At 42.8% G+C, this 20,722-nt stretch overlaps 1 protein-coding gene across 2 annotated transcripts in view; it reads left to right on the forward strand.

Annotated features, from left to right (window-relative positions):
• igsf9bb (immunoglobulin superfamily, member 9Bb) overlaps positions 1-20,722 on the forward strand; it is a 530,429-nt gene that overhangs the window by 484,469 nt on the left and 25,238 nt on the right. For both annotated transcript variants that reach the window (XM_078426548.1, XM_078426549.1), the window contains exons 17-18: positions 10,258-10,303; positions 11,079-12,752. In XM_078426548.1, the coding sequence (XP_078282674.1) occupies positions 10,258-10,303; positions 11,079-12,752 (1,720 nt within the window). The remainder of the gene's footprint in view (positions 1-10,257; positions 10,304-11,078; positions 12,753-20,722) is intronic.

Here is a 20,722-nt window from a genome sequence, read left to right on the forward strand (position 1 = left end):
GATGACTGGATAGCTTGCAACAAAAAAGCTTGTCACTGTGCATGCTGATAGATATAGATATATGCGTCTGCACAGATATAGTGTCGTTGCGCATAGTGTCGCTATCTCACAACTCCAGCAACACAGGTTCAATTCTGTCCACCGGTGCCGTCCATTCTCCCCAGGATCTCATGTGTTTCTCCTTGGCTGCTCCATCTTCCTTCCATATTCCAAAGATGTGCCAATTGGTAGATTAATTGGCCACTATGAATTACTCCCTGTGTGGTTTGGATGCGGGCGAATTAGCGGGGAGTTAATGAGCACGTGTGGGAAAGAATAGGTTCAGAGAAATAAATAGAGGAATTGGGTCTATGGGATTACTCTGAGAGATAGTATAGATTTATGGGCTGAATGTTCTCCAATGAAAATGTGATAGGGAAGGTACATTGGCTTTAGAAGGAATCATCTAATCTATTTTTCTGCTGGGTAGAATTTCAGGAAAAGGCACAAATGCTTCAAAATTGCAGCAAAACAAAAACTGCTGGAGGAAATCAGCATCAGTGAAAGGAATATCCCAACCTAAAATATTGTCCATCCATTTGCTTCAACTCAACCTGGTCTGCTGAGTTCCACCAACAGTTTGTTCTTTGCTCAAGATTCCAGCAAATGTAGTTTCTTGTTTCTGTAAAATGACAGATTGTGTGCTATTTATAGACAATAGACAATAGGTGCAGGAGGAGGCCATTCGGCCCTTCGAGCCGATATGGGTTCAAACGGGTATTCCTTAATCCAGTTTCATTGCAGACTGAGACTAAAGTAGTTGGGTGCACCAGCATTGTGGCTTAGTTATTGGACAAGTATCCAGATTAGCGTAGCGGTAAACCTGTTGCCTTACAGTGCCACAGACCCGGGTTCGATCCTGACTACAAGTGCTGTCTGTACGGTGTTTGTACGTTCTCCTCATGACCCCCAAGGGTTTTTTTCTGGGATCTCTGGTCTCCTCCCACATTCCAAAGACGTACAGGTTTGTAGCTTACTTGGCTTTGGTAAAATAGTCAATTGTCCCTAGTGTGTAGGATAGTGTTAGTGTACGGGGATCGCTGGTCGGCGCGGACTCGGTGGGCCGAAGGGCCTGTTTTCGCGCTGTATCTCTAAAATAAAATAAACTAAACTAAAATTGACCATTGAATCGAACCACAGTGCGGCAGCTCTAATATTTAAATTCAGGTAATTAAAGAAATCTGGAATGAAAAGGTGGTCTTGATCTTCGTAACCATGGACCATCATAAAAATCCAAACTAGTTCATCAATGTACCTCACAAGGAATCTGGCATCTGTTCCCAGTCTGGCCTCTACGTGATTCCAGACACAACAGTGTGGTTGTCTTTTAAGTTTTTCCTCCCTTCAGGGACATTTAAAGCCAAACACCAAACGACGCATTGTCAGTGAGAGCCACATTCGTAATTAAATATGTTTTTTAAGAATTTCAGTTGACAAAATAAGTAAAGCCAGCCAGGCGAAGCTGCACTGTTGTGGCGTTCTAGAAAATTGAAACGCATGAGTTCATTCCCTCTTTCCCTAAGTTGCACTGTCCAGGGCTGTTGAAACCCATTGTTGGGCCAGAGCGAAGCAAAGTCCTCCCCAATAGCCCAATCCTCGGCAGATCGTGGATCATATTGTCTGTATCCTGTTATTTCATTTCTCAGTTCAACCTTTTGGTTGCAAAGAGAGAAATAAGGAAAATAGGGTGCATGCCCCTGTCAAAGCCTCTATCACCCTTACCAACACGAAATCCACATAGTTAATTTTCATACTTTATCTTTCTGATGTATTCAAAGAATGTTGAATTCACTGGGAGATGATGAGTGATTCATTGCCATGATAATATTTAAAATGGATTCATCCAACCTCTAGTGAACAGTCTGTGATTTTGTTATAGTTGAAATATTTTTCACTCAGCTTGTGCCACCAGTCTGATTCATGAATGCTCATGGTTTTTACCCATCCAGTTCATTAGTTCTAGCGGTCTCTGATAATAATAACAGTATAATAACAGAACTTTATTGTCATTCGGTATAAATACCGAACGAAATTTCAGCAGTCACAAAACACAGCAAAAAAAAGAAAAGAACACACGACACACGACCCCAACACAAACATCCATCACAGTGACTCCAAACACCCCCTCACTGTGATGGAAGGCAACAACACTTCTACTCTCTTCCCCCCGCACCCACGGACAGGCAGCACGACCCCTGCCGAGGCGACCGACCCGCACAGCCTCCGCAAGGGGATGGAAGGCCCCGCGGCCGAGCCGCACCGGGCACTGAAACGTCCTGCGGCCGAGCCGCGCCGGCAATGTTAAGGCCAGCGGCCGAGCCGCGCCAGGCGATGGAAGGCCCCGCGGCCGCGCCGGGCGCTGAACCATTCCGCGGCCGAGCCGCACCAGGCGATGGAAGGCCCCGCGGCCAAGCCGCACCGAGCGCTGAACCGTCCCGCGGCCGTACCGGGCAATGGAAGGCCCCGCGGCCGAGCCGCGCCGGGCACTGTTAGGTCCCGCGGCCGAGCCGCGCCGTCGATGTTAAGTCCAGCGGCCGAGCCACGCCGGGCAATGGAAGGTCCCGCGGCCGAGCTGCGCCCCGCGGAAGAGACCTAATAAAAGAAAGGTTTCCCCCACCCCACCCGCCGCCCCCCCCCCACACATACACAGCCAAAAACAGAAACAAAAACCATCCTAACACCGACACAAACAAAAAAAAACACAAACAGACTGCCAGAGAGCCGCAGCCGTCAGGCGCCGCCACACGTTAACATTGCCGGCGCGGGACGTTTCAGTGCCCGGTGCGGCTCGGCTGCGGGCCTTAACATTGCCGGCGCAGCTCGGCCGCGGGACGTTTCAGTGCCCGGTGCGGCTCGGCCGCTGGACTTAACATCGCCCGGTGCGGCCGCGGGACGTTTCAGTGCCCGGTGCGGCTCGGCCGCTGGACTTAACATCGCCCGGTGTGGCCGCGGGACGTTTCAGTGCCCGGTGCGGCTTGGCCGCTGGACTTAACATCGCCTGGTGTGGCCGCGGGACGTTTCAGTGCCCGGTGCGGCTTGGCCGCTGGACTTAACATCGCCCGGTGTGGCCGCGGGACGTTTCAGTGCCCGGTGTGGCCGCGGGACGTTTCAGTGCCCGGTGCGGCTCGGCCGCGGGACGTTTCAATGCCCGGTGCGGCTTGGCCGCTGGACTTAACATCGCCCGGTGTGGCCGCGGGACGTTTCAGTGCCCGGTGCGGCTTGGCCGCTGGACTTAACATCGTCAGCGCTGTTCGGCCGCGGGACGTTTCAGTGCCCGGTGCGGCTCGGCCGTTGGACTTAACATCGCCCGGTGCGGCCGCGGGACGTTTCGGTGCCCGGGGCGGCTCGGCCGGGGGGCCTTCCATCCCCTTGCGGGGGCTGTGCGTGTCGTTTGCCTCGGTAGGGGTCGAGCTGCCTGTCCGTGGGTGCGGGGGGAAGAGAGGGGAAGTTTTTGTTGCCTCCATCACAGTGAGGGGGTGTTTGGAGTCACTGTGATGGATGTTTGTGTTGGGGTCGGGTGTCCTGTGTTCTTTTCTTTTTGCTGTATTTTGTGTGACTGCTGAAATTTCGCTCGGTGTTGTGCCGAGTGACAATAAAGTGTTGTTATGTTATATAGTTTACTATATATTGCCTTCTCTTCAGGACAGTATTGAAAAGTAGATATAATTGAATAGTTTACTGCCTGTTGTGAATGGTGTATGGCTGAGCGTGTGTCCATTAGAAACTGACTCCTCATCAATAAGAGACTTAATGAATTTAAAATAAGTAGGCTGGATTCAGACAAATCCATCAATTGCTTTGAGAACATTGGTTTAAATTTACCGAGCTTCATGGCAATGGCTTTTGTTGATTTGCAGTTTTGCTTGTTTAATTTTCCAAAACAAGCAGAGATTAGTCCGACATTATGCTGTCAGTGAATCCCCAGCTTTATAAGAGTTTGCTCGCTGTCTCGTTCAACTGCCCCTGCCTTTTCTGGAACCGAGGAGAACACAAGAAATAACCTGAGCAGACACGCCAAGAGAAGTGGAACACTAATGGCCTGCCTCACTCATAGTTACTGTGAAAGTTACTTTCTTCGTTGAAATTGACTTAACGAGTTTTGAGATTGTGGAAGTTCTGATGTAAGTACTTTTTACTTGACTCCGTGGGAAAGTGAGCCCTGATAGAAAAACAAATGTAATATTTATCAGAAAACACCTGAAGGCTTCTGAGTCTATTCAGTAAGAACTTTACAACGTCCAGCATCAATAGAAGAATGAATTCAAAATCTCCCAAATAAACCATCCTCACCGTCAAACACTCCCTTCCCAAATGTGGAAAAGTGTGCGTTTCCAACATTGGCTTCATCAGTCTCTTCAGAACCCACAGAGCCAGAGTGGAAGTAAATCATCCTCAGACATGAGAGGAGGAAGGGGGAGAAGAAGAGGAAAAAGAAGAGGAATATTGTTATTATTGTTATAATTAGAGAGTTGAAATCTCTTAACACAAATTACTTACCGCTTTACTATTTCACTCTGGTGACAAAGTTCCCTACAGAAACATAGGTTGGACTTATGAGATCATATTTGCGTTCAGAATTTGCACAGTGTTCCAACACTTTATCAAAGATCAGGCTGTATGAACAGTAACAGGATCATTCCGAGTCAGCATGGATTTACGAAGGGGAAATCATGCTTGACAAATCTACTGGAATTTTTTGAGGATGTAACTAGGAAAATTGACAGGGGAGAGTCGGTGGATGTGGTGTACCTCGACTTTCAGAAAGCCTTCAACAAGGTCCCACATAGGAGATTAGTGGGCAAAATTAGAGCACATGGTATTGGGGGTAGGGTACTGACATGGATAGAAAATTGGTTGACAGACAGAAAGCAAAGAGTGGGGATAAATGGGTCCCTTTCGGAATGGCAGGCAGTGACCAGTGGGGTACCGCAAGGTTCGGTGCTGGGACCCCAGCTATTTACGATATACATTAATGACTTAGATGAAGGGATTAAAAGTACCATTAGCAAATTTGCAGATGATACTAAGCTGGGGAGTAGTGTGAATTGTGAGGAAGATGCAATAAGGCTGCAGGGTGACTTGGACAGGTTGTGCGAGTGGGCGGATACGTGTCAGATGCAGTTTAATGTAGATAAGTGTGAGGTTATTCACTATGGAAGTAAGAATAGAAAGGCAGATTATTATCTGAATGGTGTCAAGTTAGGAAGAGGGGATGTTCAACGAGATCTGGGTGTCCTAGTGCATCAGTCACTGAAAGGAAGCATGCAGGTACAGCAGGCAGTGAAGAAAGCCAATGGAATGTTGGCCTTCATAACAAGAGGAGTTGAGTATAGGAGCAAAGAGGTCCTTCTGCAGTTGTACCAGGCCCTGGTGAGACCGCACCTGGAGTACTGTGTGCAGTTTTAGTCTCCAAATTTGAGGGATATTCTTGCTATTGAGGGCGTGCAGCGTAGGTTCACTAGGTTAATTCCCGGAATGGCGGGACTGTCGTATGTTGAAAGGCTGGAGCAATTAGGCTTGTATACACTGGAATTTAGAAGGATGAGGGGGGATCTTATTGAAACATATAAGATAATTAGGGGATTGGACACATTAGAGGCAGGAAACATGTTCCCAATGTTGGGGGAGTCCAGAACAAGGGGCCACAGTTTAAGAATAAGGGGTAGGCCATTTAGAACGGAGATGAGGAAGAACTTTTTCAGTCAGAGAGTGGTGAAGGTGTGGAATTCTCTGCCTCAGAAGGCAGTGGAGGCCAGTTCGTTGGATGCTTTCAAGAGAGAGCTGGATAGAGCTCTTAAGGATAGCGGAGTGAGGGGGTATGGGGAGAAGGCAGGAACGGGGTACTGATTGAGAGTGATCAGCCATGATCGCATTGAATGGCGGTGCTGGCTCGAAGGGCTGAATGGCCTACTCCTGCACCTATTGTCTATTGTCTATTGTGACTGAATGTGTAAACAGAGAATAAGTACCAGTTTACATCAGATTCAATGCTCATTCATTAAATCTTAATGTTGTAGCTATGAAAGATTTCTTGAAGAGACTAAATATCTCAGCAGCTATTAGAAGGTGCAAAAAACCTTTTTTTGAAATGAACATTTTTAATAGTGAGAAGAATTGTTCATTTTTTTCAAAACGAGGACATGTCTGACTAAATCAAAGATAGTCACACAATTTCCCACATGTTTTATATTCCTTATTTCTTCTTGGATTTCGGCAGTTCTGGCAGGAACACATTTATTCATGTTATTAACTAGTTACTCTGAGAAGGTGGTGGTGAACCCATTCCTTAAACCATTGAGCCATCTTCCATTTTTGTTGGCTCGTGAACAATATTACTTCAGGAATTCCAGGATTTTGGAGCAGATGAAGAACAAAAGGTAATGCAGATCCAGATCAAGTTACCTTCACCATGATGGTTCAATGGTTCTTTATTATCACATGTACCAAAGTTTAGTGAAATTCCTTCTTTTCATAGAGTTCAGTAAATTATTACCATACATAATAAGTACAATCCCAGATTAGGTACAAAGTGTATAAAAATAGCCCACTGAGTCCATAATCAAGCGTCGTCAGGTTTGGCATCTGCAGTCCAAGCTGCAGCTGGTCATAGAGGGCCGTGGCAGCCGTTGCTATGATCTGGGTCGTCCAGCGAACCGTCATAGCCCAGACACCAATTCAGCCTGTGAGCTCTGGGGGCACCGCTGACCTTGGATGACCTTGAGGACGCGGAAGGTAAGACCCCCAGTTCTTACCAGCTCTTTGTTCTTGCATCCGCCATCGCCGATTCCCTCCACTCTCTTCTCCGTTTCTCTGGTCCTCGGGGATGAGCAGGGGCCAGACTCGGCTGCTTCCCTCTCCAGGTGGGTTCTCCGGTTTCACAACGGACGAGCCAGGCCTGCTGCTGGGGTACAGCCACGACCCGATGGTCCCTTCGGCCACACGACCCAAATTGGAGATCATAGTAACATTGTTTCACTTCTCTTTCTTGATGGTTGTTGTTGAGAGGCTGCGTTCCCACTTCTGTACCAATCTGATGGATTGGTACATTGAATGATGCAGCTAACATGGACTTTAGATGATGCGGCTGTCGAGTAATGACCAGTCACCTTGCTCTGTCCTCGATGCCGTTGATGTTCCCGTTACAGTTGGAATCCTTCAAGTAGTTCCTGAGCTTTTCATTGAGGCTTTGAAGGTACAAGAAAGGAACCACGTCACAGATTTTCCTGCGTTTATTCTGTTGTTACTGCAGGAGTGTAGCACTGGATGCTCCATCTGGCCTTTAGGTTAGTGATCATCCTGAGGGGTTAGTGGTGACGGGGTTTGATTCTGTTATGATGCTGATGTTGAAATTGTGGTGCAATTATACATATTGTCACTTCTCATCCCAAGCCGACATGCTGTCCGGTCATCAGGTCAGTATGAAATGCATCATCAAGCAGGATCACCCTGATGTACAAAGGAAGGGAGTTGGATAATGATGCATTTAATTGCACACCTTCTGCACTGCTCTCTTCACCTTCAATAGCTACATGCACTTTATTTGTGTCAGTTACGATTTCAACCTCCAGTAAACGACTCCTTTATCTTCTCATTAACTTCACATTTACACATAGCATTGTTAGGGAAAGGTGCATGTCTACAAAATTGCTCTGAATATGTTGATAACTGACTAAATTAATTGGAAAGAATTCCATATTTCAATGGTATTGGCCCCTTGTCAGCCAGTATGGCTTCAGAATCTTCAATCTGTGGTGTTGATTAATTTAAAGGGTAAATTACTGTTTACTTCAGCTGAACCTGCAGTGTTTGGCAAATGGAATATTGGATTTGATGGTCCTTTACACAGCATTTAGTCGATAAGAATTAGCAGGAACCGTAAAGGATTGCCAGTTATATCTGCTCAGTTAAGGCAAGATCCAATGAATGAACAATTGCAGCACAGTTGGTTACTGCGGAAGTCAATGGGGACCCCCATTATTGTAGTAAAGATAGACACAAACTGCTGGAGTAACTTAGTAGGTCAGGCAGTATTTCTGGAGAAAGAGGATGGGTGACGTTTTGGGTTGGGACCCTTCTTCACATCCGACCCAGTCCAAACCCGAAACTTCGCCCATACTTTTTCTCCAGGTATGCTGCCTAACCCACTCAGTTACTCCAGCACTTTGTATCTATCTTTGGTATAAATCAGCATCTGCAGTTCTTTGTTCCTCCTGGTTGGTCACAGAAAGGGGTCAGCAATCAGGTGAAGTACTGTGATCACAAACCCTTACTCCCCAGAATTATTATGGAACATTTTACTTGGCCAACTGCTGTAAAACAAGGGTGTCGACCCGAAACGTTACCCATTCCTTCTCTCCAGAGATGCTGCCTGTCGTGCTGAGATACTCCAGTATTTTGTGTCTATCTTCGAAAAAACCAACACAGTTCTGCGTACAAGTGACAATCATGAAGGTAGCGTGGGATTTTTGACTGATGCCAAATAAACTAGAGGGTCCTTATCCTTCCACAATACAAGCATTCTTCAATTTACGAACTCTCCTTTTACAAATCTAATTTTCACTCTAATGAGTAACATTCCTTGCTACATGTGTAGGAAAACGCTGTCCAACAATCCCGTTAATACATTCTGCCCACTCTTTCTCCTGCTACAAAATTTTGTGGTATGAGCATTCCCTTTGTAATTTGCAGAATGACCATATGTGGATTTTTACAATATTTACCTCCCACCTGTCTCAGGCCTCCAGTCATTGAGGATTCATTTCCAGGCATCACCAATCTCTTTCTAAGTAGACTGTAGGAGAAAGTGAAATGCATAGGAGCTCTTTGCAATGTTATTCTGAACTTGTTCTTGAGCACTTAGTTAACATCATGAAGGTGTTATCTACATTATTTACATGATATCTACATTATTTTAAATGGTTCATGGTGAATCCAGGCACAGAATAAAATCCCTTCTCAGTGCCAGGGCAGTGAGATTCAATAAGCATAGCTTGATGCAGGAAAACAATATGAGTTGTACCTCAATTTATTTTGAAACCTCGATATCATGTTTGCATCTATTTAATATGGATGACATGTGTATTCCATGCAAGTAAGACTAGCTTCATAGCTCGTGATATTGAAAATAAGTTGTTTGTAACTATTATATTTCACTCAATACACGGAGGGATTCTGAGGTAATTAAATATTTTGTACGCCATGTTCCAACTTTATGAATTCTGCTTACATCTTGTTATTGGCAAAACAGTGTGCTTGAGCTCTCATGACAGAATGATGTGTACGAGCAGTTAGTTACGAGCTTATTATTCTGCACTTGAATGCCAAAATGATGTTGAGAAGAAATCATGTTTGATGATGACTTGTGCACACACTTGAAGAATATTTGACCTGTGAAATGGAGCTGCCCCACTTCAGCAACTTAAGTTGCTCTTCCAATCAGTTATTTCCCGTTGATGTGAACCCATTCATATTTCATGGCATAATGTATTGGGAGAATCTGTGGTTTGGTGTTAGCAATCATAACTCATAGACAGATTAGCTGCAAAACCCAGCACGGTGTGTTTTATCACCAACTAGACGGACCACTTTGAACAGAGATATTTTCTTTTGTCTGACTCCATGCAGTCCATCAAAATTAGGATATCCATTTGATATCAAAAATAGGTGCCACTTTGCACTGTGGCAAACTCACATGAGGAATGAGATTGCCCAAACCTCTTTTACATAGAAATCCTATTGCCAGCTGACAAATCTAGTCTGAAATGTACTGAACTGCACGAGGCATAATGAGGGTGAAGCTCATTATGCCATAAACAGAGCCTCACATATTTCACTTCCTAATTACTGGGGAAAAAAAGATGAAAAACGCTGTGCCAAAGAAAGCATTGGCACAATGCAGAGGCCAGCAAACCTCAATGTGTTCATTTTTATATGAACCATTGTATATCATAGAGCTCTAAAATTTTATGGCACTGAAGCATCTCATCTCCTCCCTATGGAAATAAAAATCTGCAGAGGTGAACGATAAACTGCTAGCCTGTTTCTACTATCAGTCACTCTCGAGATCGACCCCCTTGCATTGTGTTACAGGAGGTTATTTTAATATGATAACACAGGTGTGCCTAGGCTGCGGCCATGCTTTTGTGTGAAAAGTATTTCTAATATTAAGCGATTTGATTCCCTTCTAGCTGTTTAATGCGCATGCTTGTTCTCCTCCAGATCCTCCTCTCTCAATAACACACTGCCGAAAGAGTGTGGAATCCCCGTAAGTAGCCAGCCCCTTTTATAATTTTGTCCGTGTTTGTCTGTCTGTGATAAATCAATGTGGTTGATTTGATTCATTCTCTCAGAGATGATAGCCAAACTTTGGTGTAAGATCCATGTCAGATTAGCCAGTAGACTTTGTTTTACAATCAACAAAAGAGACCAATAAAGTGGTTGTTCTATAATGTCTGTGATTGTGCTCATTGCAAGTGAACTGGCAGCCTTAGTCGCATAGATCCTATTAAATTTTAAAGCAGAACATAAATCCATATGTAATTTACAGCTTTCCTACAGGATACTGGAGGATTTGTTCTTAAATCTTTAACCTGCAGTAGCTTGAAGAATTATGTTTCCATAAACAGAGTAGTTTGCTATGTTCTATACACAACGCACCAAAGTGCCATTAATTCACCACTCCATTGCTCTGGTAAATTGTTGGTATTGCTCTGGTATTGCTGTAAAAACACGCATCATTTGGCAGTATTAATCAACTTATAAATTCCCTCATTATTACTTTAAATTGCATTATATTCATAATATTGTTGCATAACTGATTAAATGTTCCCCAAATGAGGGCTAAGTATCTTCATGTGATGTATTCCAACTGCCACAACTTCATAACTGATGACTCATTAAATTAATAGTCAAAAGGACTTGTTATTAATGAATAATGGCAGCAAAAGCAATAAAATGATGCTTTACTTCACTGGACAGTAGCAAAATTGTAAACATGAAAGTATGCAGGGTTACTGTTGCCTCTGATTTTGGTCTCTCAGATCTTCCTCAGGAAAGGTGAGTCCTGAAAGCGTCAGGACACTCCGAGCTCCATCAGACTCCTCTGAAGATGCTCAAGCCATACATGCCAAGATGATGAGTCCAGGCAGGGAAAGGGAAATGTCCCTGTACAAAAAGACAAAGCGAGCAATAACCAGCAAGAAGTACAGTGTCTCCAAGCATGAGGCTGAGGCTGATGTCACTACCCCCATTGAACTAATCAGCAGAGGCCCTGATGGACGTTTCATTATGGACCCCAATGGGATGGAGATATCATTGAAGACTAGGAGGATTGAGGGCTTCCCCTTTGCAGAAGAGACGGAAACGTATCCTGAATTCCGGCAGTCCGACGAGGAAAACAATGGCACATTAACTCCTACTGCCATTATGGGCTTGAAGTCTCAGCTTTCACCTCTTTCATCCAGTCAAGACTCATACTTACAGCCACCAGCATACACCCCATCATTCCAGAATACAGACGAAAGCATGGGAAGCTTAGATGCCAGGCTACAGGCCACCGGTCAGACCAGGAGACTTGCTCACGGTTACCCTCAAAGCCAGTTTTATGGCTACCTCAGCAGTAGCTCAGCAGACCAAGATGGTCAGCCATTTTACATGCCAGATATCAGTCCCCTCAGTTCAGTGATGTCTTCACCTCTATTACTTGCTGAAGGACCCTATGGTCATCCCACCCTCCCTGCAGATCACGGCGATCCTGATGGACAGCATTTGGTCACTTCCAGTAGCACCCTGCCTTTGACTCACACGCCAACCACTATGCGGTCTCCTGAACCATGGAGAAGGAAAAAATTGTCTATCAGCAGCATTGAGAGCTCTCCAACTATGTTCTCACACCATCAAGATACACCTGAGAGTACACTGCCAAAGGCTGGTCTTCCGAGGGGTGGCCCCCCTTCCTCACTCCAGGTCTCAACACCGTACCACAGTGTGCTGCATCTGGAAGCACCAAAGAGTCAGACTGGCAAAGCTTCCAGTAAATCTAAAGGATCTGCCTCTCTCTCTCAAAGACATCCACATCAACCTATGCAAGAGACCAGCCACGGGCAGCTAAAGCATACCAGCCATGGTATAAGTGCACCCACAATGCCTTACACTGAATCAGCCAGACAGGCTGTTGCCAGCGGCACAAGCACATTCAGTCTGGATACCAGGTGGTACGAACCAAGACCCAGGCCCAGACCTAGCCCTAGGCAAGGCAGAAGGACTGAGGCCAGTTTACACCAGGTGGTTCTACAGCCTTCTCGGCTCTCCTCTTTGAGTCAGAGTCCTCTGAGTTCCCATCACGCCTCCCCAGAGATCTCATCCCGCCCACGACCACGGCCCAGTGTCATGCCCTCCCACGGCATCTTTCCTGCAGGCATCTCTGTGGAGATGTCTGAAATTACCCTTCAGCCTCCTGCTGTTGTTAGCTTATCCAGAAGGTCCTCTCCATCCTCCTCACCAGCACAAAGCAGCACTGCTGGCCAGGGCAGCAGACGAGGAAGCCCCAGTTATAGACCTCACATGGCACTGACACCTTCGACAGGCAGCTACACAGGATCCCTCTCTCCTGCAACGGGCCACAGCGAGTTTTATAGTCAGATCCCTTCCCAAAGGTGGAGAGGTGAAGACATTCCTCCTTTTGAACACCCACCTTCACACTTATCTACTTCAGGGTAGGTATTTGATAAAGAATGTTAAACCAGATCAGTTCGAAAGCCAACTTGATTTCTTCCATGCCACTAAAAGTATTATTGGTTTATTGTGGAATTCCTGTGTTCCAGCACAGTTGCCTTTTTCTTTCAAGTGTGCATAAATCTTGACAGTGCTACCATTTATAGAGCTGGTCCCTAACTTTGGAGGGAAAGGACCTCTGAAAATAGACTAGTGATGCCATAGCTGCATAACGATTCTAAATATGGATACGGATCGAATATAAATAAATCATTGGAATATTGTTGTCAACCTCTTGGGGCAAAATTCACATGTAATATATGTCAGGATTTGAAGCGCTCAATGAAAGGAAATGGTTGTACAGATAATATCATTGATAACCTGAAACAACGCCCCGTGTTTATGGCATTAATAGCTTAGAAGGAATGGGCAAGTCACTGATCTCAAAGAAACCTGGACATAAATATCTCAGAATCTCTGAGACACAAATTTAGCCTCTGTTGCTGTTGGAAACCACCTCTGGGGGATTTCTGGTACCTAGCCTTAGTGATTTAATCACTGAATAACCACTCACGTAATTGAAACCCCACATAGCAAACCGGAAAGTGGAAAACCTAAATGCCAAGAAATTCAACCTTGGACAGTCGCCTCAAATGCATTATATAGTGGCATCCGCACATTGCACCCTGTTTCAAAATTCATTCAATTGAATAAAAGTGATTACATTTCGGAGGCAAAATGAACCACATAGCCACCACTATATAGCAAATGTCATCATGCTGGTTAGGGATGGTTTATCGGCAATAACGATTGATTAAGTTATTAACCTCCCCATGCAAAATTCCAAACTTTATTTCACACTCTATGAAAGGTTAAGATATAAACCAAACAAAAAGAATTTCAACTTTTTATATAATTTTAAATAGTTTTCAATTTTACCGGAGGGACTGGCATACCATGTGAAATAATAGGGGTTTTTTTTAGGTTGTTAGGCAGCATTTATGGCTTGGGACTGCATTAAAAACTCTGTTACTTCTCAAGTAATAAAAAGGCTGAGTAATTTGAGCTTTTCCACAGTGGGAATAGTTAGGAAATATCTTCAAAATAGTGCAGGATGAGGAGGAGCAGGGAATCACTGAAAGCAGCTTCAGTGTTATAGTGACTAATGTCACCGAGAGAGTGCTCTCAGATGTCCTTCATGAAAAGTTTCTGGGTTGATGATATTGCTCAGATATTGTAGCATTAATTGAATATAAGTCCCATGCAATTAATCGGTGCTAGGTCACCATTGAAATCACCATCAGTTTTGATTATATTCTGTTTTTACTTTCTTGTGAATGTTGACGATCCTAGAAAGCACAGTTTGCCACATTAACCTAAGAACATCATGTAACACTCCACTGACATCCACCATTTACCATTTAACAGAGGCAATAATTCATTTGTTTCAAATCAGTTGGCATATCTAGTCCAATAGAAATCTAATGTAAAGATCTTAAGCCCTTGTGCACCAAACTTGCAAATAGACATTTCTAATCTAATGATAATTTCAGCATATATAAATCAAACCATACCAAATCAATGTAAAATATGATGTGGCTTCTTGCAAAAGGCTAAATTATTCATGAATCTTGTTTTACAAATGGAAGTGTATTTACAATGTAATCAGTGACTGAAATGTCTCCTAAAGCTAATCAATGAACTTCTCACAAAATAATTGGAAGTGAGGCAGTATGTCTCCTCGTTTCACACCACCAACAAATACACCTTTCCTTTTAGAGTGAAATGCGATATTTGCTTTTTAATTAATCTTAAGGTCACCTTAAATGTGTTTTTTTTTAATACAGCTCCATATTCCTTTTGGTCTCATTTCCAACATCGTAAGAATATTCAGATCCAAACTTCCAAAGCAATTAACTTCTAAAGGTGTGGTAGAGGCTTTAATGACAAGTTACACTGTTGCCATCCAGTCCATTGGCCCCATGCATTTAGGTGCAAACCATTCACATTTTCCTGGCCTATTGGGAACAATTGTACATTTCAGCCAAGCGTTTTCATCTGCACGAAAGAAAAGAAATGTTATGATCAGAATTTCTTCACTCCACATAGATTACTTGTTCGTTGTTTTGAAAGTAAAATTCTTGTGCTCATGGAGAACTGAGGTAACCCAAAGAAGATCTACAAGAGGAAACATGAGTGTCAACATTGTCAAAGCCTTCCTTTATTGACCATATAATCAGAATACCAGCTAATCACTAGAGTTTGCAAATTTGTAATTATTTGGAGGAATTCGTACTTGCAGCCAATATGTAATGGCCACAGAAGATCTTGCTGCAATCATCCAATCTTAAGTACTAGGATGGTCACATCCTTTCTCTGTGCTACAATTTACAGTTTTACCCTTTGATCTGGACCATTAACTTGGATCCAGCTGGTGCCTGCAAACTTTGCAGGCAATTTATAATGAACTCAGCATTCCATAGAAGATCAGATATTCATGGTTTTTACTCAGTTATGTGTATGCTGACTATATATAGAGGACAGGTAAAGGGAAAACTCTCCATAAACGGCAGATGTATTGATCTTTATTGTCTTTTTACTCTCATCTTCTACCAGTCAAGGAAGGCTCTTATGAACCTGAGTTGATTCAGACAATTTCCAGAAAGTTACTGCCGCAGTTTCCTGAAAATGTTATCTGTTTCCTTCAAAAGAGACTCTTTGACTAGCATTGAATCCCAGATGCAACATTCAAACCATGTGCTGTGAAAGTTAGATAGAGAGTGCAGCTCCAAATCTACAACTGTTTGTCCTACATTATCTCATACTGGCATGAATTAGTTCATGGTGACCTATTCCCAGTTCTGATAGGAGATTATATATTCATATGTATGCATTGTTTCTTTTTTTTCTAACGTTCCAAGGCTTCTTGAAACTGGAAAATACATGTCTAATGCATCATTTATTCGTTCAGTGATCTTGTATCAAGAGAAAAAGACCCAAAGTATAGTTTAGTAGCAGCACTTTTCTCAGGCAGGTTTGAGGTTCAAGTCTAGGTCTGCATAAATTGGAGGAGTATGGCTAATATAACATGTGTACAAAGGAAGTGTACACATGATTATATAAATGGCTAGACTAAATACACTGTTAAATGTTTAGAGTATCTAGATTTGGTGTCAAGATTTCTCTTTGTCCATATCAAATTGTGTATTTGCTCAGCAGGTTCCAATTCTAGTATCTAATCGGAAACTAATGATGTCAATTCATAACTTCAGCCCTGTTAATTACAAGACTTTATATATCACTTTTCCTGAAACAAATCAAAACAACAATCCCTTGAATTTATTTCTGTATCTCTTGATCACTCAATGACCTTTACCTGAAACCCTTTTTAGGTTTTTTTAAATTTTGAAAGATGATCAGATGACCTAATAATTATTATTATTTACATCATTTTTCAGTATTATTAGAATTGATTAAAAAAAACATAGGATTCTATTAATATTTTAATTTTCTACATGGGCTGATTCTGGATACAGATAATAAATTTATCCTGCAGCAAATATATTTATTTAGTCTGTGGAACTTGGGATCCCACATCAAGTTTCCCTAATCACAGGAATGTTGAATGATCTTAAACGATGTGCATCTTCTAAATTTCTGCCCATTCAACTTGCATAAATATTTTCATGTAATCTAATTTTAGTACAGTGTTTGTTCATTTTCTCCCATCTTTATTCATCTTCTTCCATCTTTAGTAACAATTGTTATAATAAAATAATCCAGTTACAGATATGACACAAAAAAATAATTTGAAAATGATTGTTTTTGTTGGAATGCCAATACTTTTGCTTGTGTATTTGTGTCTTCATTAATCCTCATGGATCTAGGAGTCGTTATCGTTTAGTTGAAGAGCCAGAATTATAAGAGGATAAACTCTGCCAAATCAAATCAAACTGGTAAAGGTGGTCTTGGGAATGAGATCATGGAACATTTTCAAGACAGTTTCTCAACACATTGTGATCCCAGCCAGGGAACAGAGTAACAGTTGGTGTGGGTAATGAAACAGGATTGATGATTAATCTTAGAGCAAAGGCTTCTCTGGAAGAAGAAGAATCAAAACATGGTTGAATTTTTCATTCAGGTTGAGAGTAACAAATGTAAAACCAAAGCTAGAGCCTCAAACTTAAATGAAAGCGAAGTTGAATGAATGAGTTGGAAATTGGATCAAAATGTATGTAAATAGAAAAGCAGCAGCAGAAAGTTGAAGACATATTTCATAACTTTCACCAAAAGCATATACATGGTCAGTTAACTCCTATTGTTCATGCACAAATTGGACGAAGATTGTGTTACCGATCATCTCTTAGTAGTTGCCATCAGGAAATTGGAGCAGGCCTCTCTGGGCGCTGTTCATAATGGTACACCTGATGCTTCTCCAGCTTCGGATGCACATTAGTTTCATGATTCATGTGAAGCCCATTTCTGCCCTTACAGAGATAAACTGGAGCCCTAGGTGCAACCTAGAACCAGCGTGGAACAGTCACTGGGAGCACATTGGTTGCTACTTGGTTGCTTTGCTCATTATTTAATGGCAGAATCTGCTGAAACAGAGAGATTTGACTGGGAAGCTTCAGAACTCACTGCAGGTTACTCAACCATCTTCCAAAGTGAAGCGAACAGGAGCTCTCCCCACCTCCCTTTTTTACCATCTTGGAGGAGATGGACCTTTTTCATTATCATCTTTTTGGAGGCCAATCCTCTATGTGAGTGATGCAGAGAATAGATTGTCTTCGTCTGGTGATGTATGAAAGTCTGTCTATTTTAAAACAATTATAATTCGTTACAATGTAGAAGGAGGCCGCTCAGCCCATCAAGTCTGGTGTGTGGCTCAGAGCAATCCCATTCTCCCACTTATTTCCCAGTAATCTATTCTCTCACACATGCCCAATAACAACCTGTGATTATCCTACCAGTCACCTCCAAGACGAATAATCTACACTCACCAATTGATTTGACAACCAGCACATCTTCTAGGTTTGGGAGGAAAATGGAGTGTCCAGGGGAAATCTGTGCAGTCGTAGGGAGAACATTCAAACTCCATACATAACATTGAAGTCAGCATCAAACCAGGACAGCTGCACTGCACTACCTTCCCCCCCAACCCACCCTCTTTCCATGGACGAAAGTATCATGCACATGTTGCTCTTATATCACTGCTGGGGGGTGGGGGATGTGTCTTTAAGGGCCATGACCTTTTGCTGATTGAGGTATAACAAAGGGTTGGCAACAACTCTCAGTTGAGCCTAGCCCCATTGGGAACCATGTGGATCCCATTTTAGCTCTTGTTTCTCATTTTAGCTCAGTGTTAGGGTAGTTTACCACCATAACCCTGTTTCAAACTTCTTTTTAGCAAGTGTCGTCTCTTTTACAGAGCCCCTAAATAGGTTTTAATGATGAACACAACTGTTTTGTGTATCAAAAATTGTGAAATCTAATTTCTCCACAAATGATTCGATGGGATAAGTAATTATTCTCAGCAAGTAATGAAATTAAAGGATAAACAAAGAAAAGGTTTATAAAATTTTAAAGCATAGAATTATGACTGATTAGGAAAATTTCAGGTAATAGCAGTGCTGCTTCAGAATATAAGTACTGTCTGTAGCAGGTATATAGGCTTGTCTGTCCTATCCACAGATCCTATGTTGAAGTCAAATGAGTTCCCATTCCCATAATTGTATTTCTAAATGAGGGGATGTTACATTGTGGTGGAATTACATTGTCTTGCCTTCTTGGCCATTTTTAGAATATTCATAAATGTGGGCTTAAGTGCTTCTGCTTCCATTTATTATCCATTCATACGTCAGAGGCAGATGGAGGAGAAATTCCCAAGTTATTGAATAGGGAACAGTACATCAAAAGGGCAACACAGTGGCACAGTGGTAGAGATGCTCATCGACAATGCCAGAGACGCAGGGTTGATCCTGTCTACGGGTGTTGTCTGAACAGTTTGTACGTTCTCCCTGTGGGTTTTCCCTAGGTGCTCCGGTTTCAGTCCATACTCCAAAGATGTGCAGGTATGTAGGTTAAATGGCTTCTGTAAATTGTCCCTAGTGCATGTGTGTGATAGTATTAGTGTGCAGGGTGATCGCTGGTCGGTGCGGCCAAAGGGCTTGTTTCCATGATGTATCTCAAAAGTCTAAAGTCTAAAAGGCTGGTTTCTCCTCATAGCTGCTTGAGTGAGGAGTGTTTCATCTCATAATTTATTGATGGCAAGACTTTTTGAAATTAGTGGTTCACCAGCAGTAGAAGGCCAATGCGTTGATCTGCACTTGTAGCCAAAATATTCAGTCACGGCGGAGGATTTGGTGATACAATGTCATTGAAAATCAATAGAGATGGCTTGACTTGCTCTTTTGGAGTCTGCCATTGTTGTTATATCTCTAAGCTAAACTAAACTAAACTAAGCAATGGGCCTATTGGAATCCAAACTGAGATCAGTTAAGTTAATTATTTTTGAGTATGATCACTAATTTGTTCCATCCCTCTATTGATGATGAATTGTAGACTGATATGGCAGCAATTATCTGAGTTGTGTTGATCATGCTTTCTGAAGACTGGAATTACATCAACAGCGATCCATGTTGTTGGGGAGATGTCTGTATTGGAGCTGTACTGCAGTAGCTTGGCTAAGAGTCCCTAAGTCTGGATTATTACAGTCAGGGTGGTATTTGGTCCCATAGACTTTGCTGCATCCAATACATTCAGCAATTGCTTGATATAATATGTAGTGAATCAAATTAGCCAAAAACTAGCATGTTTTGCTTCAGGCTAATCCCAAGACAAATCCTCTGCTTGAAACTTCTGACTGAAGATGCTTTCAAATGCTTCAGCTAGGTCACATTTTTTAAACTTTAAATTTGCTTCAACTTCCCAGGGGCCCAAACCATTACTTCAATAAGTTTGTGTTTTCTTTGGTCTTTGATTTAAGTTGCTGACAATATAAAGCATCCGCTGCAGTATCAGATCAATGCGTGTCATTACACGAACGATGTTGATCGAGGATTGCCTTATATGGTGATTGGAAGTTTACTAGGAGGAATTAAACCACATTTATAGAAATACCAAGCGTTCAACAGCTAAGTGCAAAGTGCAAAAGTGCAATTGCGACCAATTAGTCCCGATTTGGTATTGGGACCAAATACCTTCCGCTAGATGCCTGAAGCACATGGGAACTCATCACCATAATAAAACCAGTTTGGGGTTTAGTCAGAGGGTGGTGAATCTGTGGAATTCATTGCCACAGAAGGCTGTGGAGGCTGTCAATGGATATTTTTAAGACAGAGATAGATAGATTCGTGATTAGTATAGGTGTCAGAGGTTATGGGGAGAAGGTAGGAGAATGCGGTTGAGAGGGAAAGATAGATCAGCCATGATTGAATGGTGGAGCAGATTCTGCCCCAAAGACCCATGAACTTAGGAGCATGCCAGGAGCATTAAACAGTAGAGTGGCCTCTATAAATCAGAGTTTATAGTAGAGTTATAGAGTGGCCTCTATAAATCAGCCCTAATGTGCAGGGAGTGACTGCAAAAGTGGAATAACATAGAACTAGTGTGAACTGGTGATCGATGGTTGGCATGGACTCAGTGGGCCGAAGAGCTTGTTTCCATGCTGTGTCCCAAAACTAAACTAAAAATCTTCTGCCTTTTGACCATACAAGATCAGATATTGATATTTTAGATTGCATTTGACAAGAAATTAGATTTTTAGAACCCTAGTTCTTTATCAAGAACTGGGGAGAGTGTTATTCATGCATTGCATTGAACTCCAGCTGCAAGTTCTTAGGCCCCCCTCGGTCATGGCTGACCATGGGTACTAGATCCTAGTTGGTTGCTAGAACAGCGTCGCTTGTGGCTGAAGAGACCAATGCGGGAATGACAGTCTCTGTCGCAATGGTCACATTTGTGTGTGGAC

This window comes from Rhinoraja longicauda, chromosome 32, assembly GCF_053455715.1.
Source record: "Rhinoraja longicauda isolate Sanriku21f chromosome 32, sRhiLon1.1, whole genome shotgun sequence".
In the NCBI taxonomy this organism is placed as follows: domain Eukaryota; kingdom Metazoa; phylum Chordata; class Chondrichthyes; order Rajiformes; family Arhynchobatidae; genus Rhinoraja; species Rhinoraja longicauda.